Source organism: Pongo abelii, chromosome 19, assembly GCF_028885655.2.
Source record: "Pongo abelii isolate AG06213 chromosome 19, NHGRI_mPonAbe1-v2.0_pri, whole genome shotgun sequence".
NCBI classification, from domain to species: domain Eukaryota; kingdom Metazoa; phylum Chordata; class Mammalia; order Primates; family Hominidae; genus Pongo; species Pongo abelii.
The window spans coordinates 49,210,973-49,218,777 of record NC_072004.2 but is presented as its reverse complement, the minus strand read 5'-3'; the positions used below and the strand labels follow the sequence as shown (position 1 = coordinate 49,218,777).

Below are 7,805 nucleotides of genomic sequence, written 5' to 3'. Positions count from 1 at the left end.
AGATTTAAGTTTTGCCCAGTTTTTCAATTTTTGTATGTCACGGTATTGTTTTGCCACAAGTTACTCTTACTAGGAACAGAAATTCTTTATTATTTATCTTTCACAAATGAGAAGACTAAGAGTCAAAGGGGTTAAATTTTTACAAAATATCCTTTTGGAGATATAAACTTTAAAACTGTATGCTTCTCAAATGGCAAAGGATTAATATGACACCGACCAAGTTCTCTGATAACAACATACTTCAGTTAAAAGTAATAATACAAATGATGAATTTTCCCATTATATGTTGGGAAACTAAGAAACATACCTCTAAGGTATTTATAGATTTTCTGTAAGAGAATTGGTTGGAAAAACCTAGAAAGTTGGCAGGTATTGGCTGTTCCTTGCTGTTTTTGAGCAAACTACCTCAATAAAGAGATGATCTCCGGCTAGCATCTGCCTATTTGAAAGCATAGATGAAAAGAAATAGAAATCTGCAAAGAAGTGCCCTCTTACAAGCAATGATATAAGAGTCTAGGCTGGAAAAGCCAACTACTTATGTAACCTAGGCAGTGGGAAACAAAGGTATTTGTCACAGCTTTTCTTAAAGGCCTCCCATGAAGACTTAGCCAGACAATGGGAGGCAGCCCAGTGGCAAAAATCAGATGAAGGAATTCAGCTTTCCTCTAGATCTTCTTGGACTATTTACAAAATATTCATGTTAAAGAATGTGGTCTCCCAGACTGGGCAACATAGTGAGACCCTGTCTCTACAAAAAAAATTTTTTTAATTACCTGGGGATGGTGGTGTGTGCCTGTAGTCCCAGCTATTCAGGAGGCTGAAGTAGAAAGATCACTTGAGCCCAGGAGACCAAGGCTGCAGTGAGCCATGACTGCACCACTGCACTGCACTTGAGCTTAGGTTACAGAGCAAGACCCTGTCTCAAAAAAAAAAAAAAAAAAAAAAAAAAGTCTCTCCAATCCAAACAAGATGAACTTTATCTAACTGGCCCTGAACGCCACTGGCAGATGTAACCTCATGAGAGTCAAAATGAGTAAGAGTGTGGCCCTACCTCTGAAAGAGTTTTCTTTAAAGGAGCTAAATATACCCACTCAAGCCCACATATGAGGAAAGAAGGAAAGAAGAATTTGACAGAGGTCAAATCATGCCGTTTATTGATAATAAATGTTGTATACATTTTCAGAAGCACCACACCCTTTTGAATGTTGTTATTCTCTATCATAATAAGGATATGATGAATATAGTTTCCTGCTGTGAAACAAGCCCATGCAAGAGTTAGTAAAATGTAGGCTGTATGTAAAGATCATTAGTGCAGAAAAGATCTAAGAAACTAAAGTTTTAGTTCTCTAGGGGTACAGCGGGTGTTATGTTGGATTTGGCCCATACTGCAACAGTGCAACTCTCTGATAGTCTGTCCCTTTTCCAGCTGATATCCCAGGCATATGTACACTTATACTTATTACACAACAGAACGTTGTAAATTGTTTTTACCAAGGACCATAAATCTGAATGTCCCACCCTTTACCCAATGCTGAGATCAGAACTGTTGACCCTTCAATAAACGTAGGTAGAATTGGGACATACCGGAGTGACAGTACTAGATCTTAGCTATCTTAACCATGCTAAAAAGGCAATATTAACAGAGAGGTTCTGATCTACGGCATATTACTTGTGTCATTCTTTTGTGGCCAAGCCTGACATACAGGACACGTTCTTTGATCTGCCCAGGGTACATTCTTTTGTGGTGGCACACCTCTTCCATTAATACCCCTAATCAGTCCATGTCAATTGGACAGGGATGAAGCTCATTCCTTCCCTAGACTTGTATATATGACCCAGGCCTGGCCAATTAGCATTCCACCTCTGAATATGATTGGTTCTTAGATGGAAATGTGACCTGAGACATAGACATATCAGAGTCATCCCTGGGAACTTTGCTGGGTTATTGAGAATGCTCTTCTCTCTTCTCTTCCATAATGAACTATAACAACTATGTCAGCCTGGGGCTGCTGGGGACTCTCTTTCCTATCACAAGGAGAGAGCCTGCCAGGGAATGAGAGCAACCTATAATAAATAAAAGACAAGATATGGGGAGGGGAAATGAGAGAGAGAAAAAGACATATCCATGGTGATGACATTTGAAACTTTGGATCTAACAATGTCAGACCTTCCCTGGATGGCCAAGATACATGAGCCAATGAATTATTTATTTTTTGTTTGAAGTACTTTGAGTTGATCTTATTTGTATTCATCATGTCCATCTTGCTTGGAAGACTTTCCCAAGCAAATTGCAGAGGTCATGTCCCACTGTTGAACATAAACTCTATTTCCGTCACAGTGAAGTGATGGGAATGGGCATGGGACTGGGACGGAGCACTGCAGGTGAAACACACAGTTCTGAACAGGCTGATTCAAATGGTGTGGGAGAGAGGTCATGAAAACAGCACAGATCAACATCCAAATACAACAGCATTAACCTTTATATGCACACACCCGTTAGTTCCTACCTTACCACAAAATCCATTTTCCAAAATATAAAGAACTTCAACCTATTATCCTGGCCTTCAGAATAGGTACAGAAAGAATGATCCAACCTATTTCTAATCAAGGGTGAAAATTATTCTGGGAATTTCTGAAACATGACAAATGTAAGGAGACAGGAAGCAAGAGAGAGAGTGAAACATCCAAACTCTGTCAGGACAAAGGAGAAGATTCACAACTCAGAGAACGGTCAAGTCTTTCCTTTATATTGAGACTTCATTATCATTGCTATGATCCCTAGATGACCTGACACTCCAGAAGAACCCAGCCCAGGACTCTGCACAGTACAAGACCACTCGCAGCATCCCTGAGGGTCCCTGTCTAAGACACTGGTTTAATGAAGCCGTAATCCATGCACTTGATGAGACATTCTCGTGCTGTCTGAACCACTTCTGCCTTCTTCTCATCTGGTTCTTGTTTGCCCACCACAGTCAGGATCTCCAGCAGCTCACTCTCTACCAGCTTCTTGGCCAGGTCAGCATCGGCTGCCAGTAGGTTGTAGGCGATGACCAGGCCCCGGTGTTGGACAGACAGCTGGTCATGCAGGCAAAGCCGCTGGAGGATCTCCAACCACTGGGTTGTCTGGAGGCAGGGAAAAAGGTAAGGAAGGTGCTAGGTTTGAGCGTGTCCCCAGAGTTCATGTGTTGGAAATGTGGTCCCTGGTGTGGCAATGTTGGGAGGTGGGGCCCTTAAGAGGTAATTAGGTCATTAAGAGGAATTAATGCTGCTGTCACAGGAATGTGTTAATTCTTGCAGCAGTGAGTTCTTGCTCTCAAGGGACTAGACTAGTAACCATGAGAGCCACTCATGGTCCCAATTGCCACCTCTTGTGTTTTATCCTTTTCACACACACACACAATTCCCCTTCTGCTTCTAAATCATGCTATGACACAGCACAAGACCTTCACCAAAAGCAAATCAGATGACACTGTCTGATCTTGGACTTCCAAGCTCCCTGAGCTGTGAGCCAAAGTGAACCTCTTTTCTTTTACCTAGTCTCAGGTATTCTGTTATAGCAACAGAAAATGAACTAAAACAAAAGGACTAAAGGAATCAGCATAACTTTGCTATGGTCACGCATCTGGAAATAGTAGAGGATTCATTTTCTCACATCCATTTATTTCTTAAGCAGCCTAAGAAGCAAAAGGCCAGACCCACTGCAAGCCTGAGAAGAATACGGATGCAGAGTGTTCAAAAGGAGGATTCTCACACTGGGCACATGGGCAATGCCTGCTTCTGCCAAACCAGGTGCCCTTTGAGACATCAGCTCCAGGCATGCAGACATGCTCTCCCCCAGCCCTGACTTTAGCTGGAATCAACATGAGAGTCTCAAATGTATTCTCACTTCCATTCTTCCTCCATTCCCAGCTGTCAAGCAACCCAACTTCTATTCTTGGGAATGTAGGACTCTAGACTCCTCTGATCATCCCAGGAGACAGAGATAATGCTGAGAATAGAACCAGGAGGCTTGACTCCTATATCATTCAACAGATACACTTGGGGCAGCAGAGTAGAAAGGTCATCAGCCTGGGGATTTGAGTCAGAGAGGCCAGTGTTCAGGTCCCAGCTCAGCCACTTACCAACTACATGGCCTCAGCTAAGTTATTTAACCTTTGTAAGCCTCAGGGTCATCTTCTACACCTACCTCTAACATTGTGGTGATTTAATGAGATGATACATGGAAAGAGCTTAGCATGGGGGCTGGAGCACAGTAAGTGCTCAACAAGTAGAAGTGGATGCAGGGCAAGTACGTGATGATTTAAGACACCAACCCAGGCCGGGTGCGGTGGCTCATGCCTGTAATCCCAGCACTTTGGGAGGCCAAGGCAGGTGGAGCATGAGGTCAGGAGTTCGAGATCAGCCTGGCCAACATGGGGAAACCCCCTCTCTACTAAAAATACAAAAATTAGCCAGGTGTGGTGGTGCACGCCTGTAATCCCAGCTACTAGGAAGGCTGAGGCAGGAGAATCGCTTGAACCCAGGAGGTGGAAGTTGCAGTGAGCCAAGATTGTATCACTGCACTCCAGCCTGGGCAAAAGAGCAAGACTCTGTCTCAAAAAAAAAAATAAAAATAAAAATGAATTAAAAAAAAACACCAACGCAAAGGTTTTCCCTTGGGCTTCTTTGTACCTGTTGCGCTCACCTGGCATTTGTCAGCAGGGCTCGCTTTCCACAAGCACATGGGGAGACAGACACAGGGGGGAAGAAAAGGCAAATTCTTGGCTTTTGAGCATCTAACCCAACTTTTGTAAACTCTGCACTGAATGTCCTATCCCAAGGAAAGAACATGAAAGCTCAGCTAGCTGTGGCATGGTTCTATGCTGGAAAGTTTCTATGCTGAAGTGTAACTGATAATGGGTCCAGGGCCCATCGCTCCTTGGGATGAGTCACCGAGGGTCAAAAGAAGCAGTGATAGAAACTCAACAATGATGGGATTCCAGAACAGGAAGCATAGCCCACGGCATAGCCCAGATGACATGAGACTGTAGAGATGTCCAGCATCCAACATGGCCATGGGGTGGCACAAAAGATGGGTCTGAGCAGCTTCACAGAGTCCCCAGGAAGCCCCGTGTCAGAACAAAAATGCAGCCAAGATGTCTGAGCCCCGCAAGGAAGAACAACAAAGTGGCCAGGAGTGGGTTGGCAATCCTGAAGGGTTCCAATCCCTTTCCAACTAACAGGCTGTGTGGCCTTGGGCTAGTTGCTTTTCTGCACCTCAGTTTCCTCATTTGTAAAATAGGGATAATGATAATAATAATATCCACCTCACAGGGTGGTTGGGAGAATTAAATGACTTAATAAATGTAAACACTTAGGGCAATACCTGGCACTTACTAAGTGCAAGGAGTCACAGAGGGTCCTGTGAGGACCTGCAACAAGAGTTATGTGACCAGTGACACCAGCAGAGGCTGCTCTAGGGCAGTGATTTCAAAGTGTGGTCCCCAAGCTGTTAGCATCCCACCCCCAATCTACTAAATCAGAACATGTGGGGAAACTGTTTTAACAAGTTGCCCAGGTGATTCTTACACACATTACAGTTTTGAGAAGCTTGCCTTAGGGAAAGAAGCTGAAGTCCAAAGACCATGCAGGATGAGCTACATTCAGCAGATACACCCTTGCCAGATGCCAGGACAATATAACCCCTCTTGGAACTTAGAGAACACATCTGCCGACACACACACACCTTACACTGACTATCTAAAAGAGTCTGCCTTTAAACCAGACATGAACACCTTTGAATTGAGATGTCCACATTTTTCACCACGGGGAGAGATGAGTGCCCACAAACTCCTCAGTTTGGTGAAATAAGGAAAGTTTCATTGTGCACTCCCACATTTGTGACCACACAGATATCATTTCCATTACACCTGCTGCAATGGCCACAGTCTCATAGGAGCTGGTCATTGTGTCCACCTAAGAGAATCTGCAGCTTTTTTGCCAAACCGTAAGCTCCTTATGGCATCCCAGCCACATCCGTGCTTCTCTTGGGAAGCTCTGGAGCTCCATGGCAGTGGTTAGCATTGCTGTTGTTCTTAAGCAATGAGGTATATGCACCACTAAAGGCAATGGGTGAAACTCCAGTGGGAGGGTTTGAGCTAGCACACTTGGGAAGACCAAATAATGAACATAAGGCACTGAAGGGAATAGATCCTCCTCTCCTTAGGCAGTAGGAACAGATGCCTGGGGGCTGTGAGGGGTTTCTTTAGGAGCTGGCCTCCCCAGAGGATCATCCAGTGTGGTCTGTGGGTAGGGAGATTCCCTGGAGCCCACCCAGCCTATCCTATCCCCAGGGCCAGCTCTTACCACTTGAGTCATCTTGAGGCACAGTTTCTTGTGTGCTGCTGTCAGCATGGCCAGAGCCCCTGCAGCTGCATTCTGCACCTTATTATCATCCTCCCCGCAGAGCAGCACCACCAGCTTCAGCCGGTCATTCCCGTCAGCCAAGAACCTTTCCTGTACCTGTGGGAGGCAGGAACATGGCTCAGAGAAAACTATCCCCAATCTGCCCAGCCTGAAGAGGGAAAGATACATCTGAAGTTCTCTGACCCAAGATCTCTTAGAGTTTCCCTTTGAGCAGGTCACTCATGCTACCCCCACGAAGAAGCCTTCCCTGACTGGTTGAATGAAGGGGCTACAAATTCTTCCAAGTAAAGAAAATAAGGAATTCCCCATCTAGTGTGCTTCACCACCTCTGTTTGCATTCAGCCTCCACACCAGGGGAAGGAGGCAGGCACACACTCCTGCAGGGTAGATGATGCCTGAGGAACTGTATTTCCCATCCCTTTGGGGAACCTTGGAAGGTTTCTCCCACAATGGATGGGCCTTCAGGGTCTTCCATAAAATGATTTTGCAGGGACTGGGGCAGAAGCAGGGAACAATTATGTGGTTTGCTTGGTATTAGAAAGCTACAGTGCCATCTCCACCAGGTGAGAGATGAGGCTTCCCAACGATCTGAAAACCAGGAGAAGAGCTTCCAGGGTACCAGTGCCCGGACATGTCTCAGAGAGGTATTAACCCCTCACAGCATCTCATCCTCACCCCTCTGCACTACTGTAAAATCTAGGTGGTCAAGTCTCAGAGCATTCTACTGGGCCAGGTTTCCTAGAAGTGGAACTCCAAAAGAGGACCAAGATCACAGCTTCCCAGGTGTGACCCTCTACCTGCATCTCCCTGAAGCTGGAGCAGTGGTCTTGGGAGGTGAGAGCATGGCAGAGGTCACCATATATCAGAGGGGTCAGCATGGCCCCCTCTCCTGGGACACAGCTGCCCTTACATGGACTACATTCCCCCATTTCTCACATCTCGATGTGGTGGTGGCCTAGTTCTCATAGATGGAACATGAGTGGAAGTGATGTGTCACTTTCAGGCACCTCTCCCTCAGTCTGTCTCCCCATTCACCATCAGAATGGAATCCACTCCCAGTGTGGCAGAGGAGAAGACAGTTCTTGATGATCAAACAAGCCTGGATCCCTGAGTCAGCTTGAAAGTGAGCCACCCGGCCAGGTGCGGTGGCTCACGCCTGTAATCCCAGCACTTTGGGAGGCCAAGGCAGGCAGACCATGAGGTCAGGAGATCAAAACCATCCTGGCTAACATGGTGAAACCCCGTCTCTACTAAAAATACAAAAAATTAGCCGGGGGTGGTGGCACACGCCTGTACTCCCAGTTACTCGGGAGGCTGAGGCAGAACAATTGCTTGAACCCAGGAGGTGGAGGTTGCAGTGAGCTGAGATCACACCACTGCACTCTACCCTGGGTGACAGA

The 7,805-nt window shown here is 45.8% G+C and overlaps 1 protein-coding gene across 1 annotated transcript in view; it reads right to left on the bottom strand.

Moving 5' to 3' along the window:
- Positions 1-1,139: 1,139 nt before the first annotated feature.
- The window catches only part of UNC45B (unc-45 myosin chaperone B), a 46,624-nt gene continuing 39,958 nt past the window's right edge, over positions 1,140-7,805 (bottom strand). Inside the window, exons 19-20 of the mRNA XM_054536668.2 lie at positions 6,346-6,501; positions 1,140-3,123 (exon numbers count right to left, since the gene is read on the bottom strand). Coding sequence (XP_054392643.1) covers positions 2,863-3,123; positions 6,346-6,501 — 417 coding nt within the window. The 3' untranslated portion in view covers positions 1,140-2,862. The remainder of the gene's footprint in view (positions 3,124-6,345; positions 6,502-7,805) is intronic.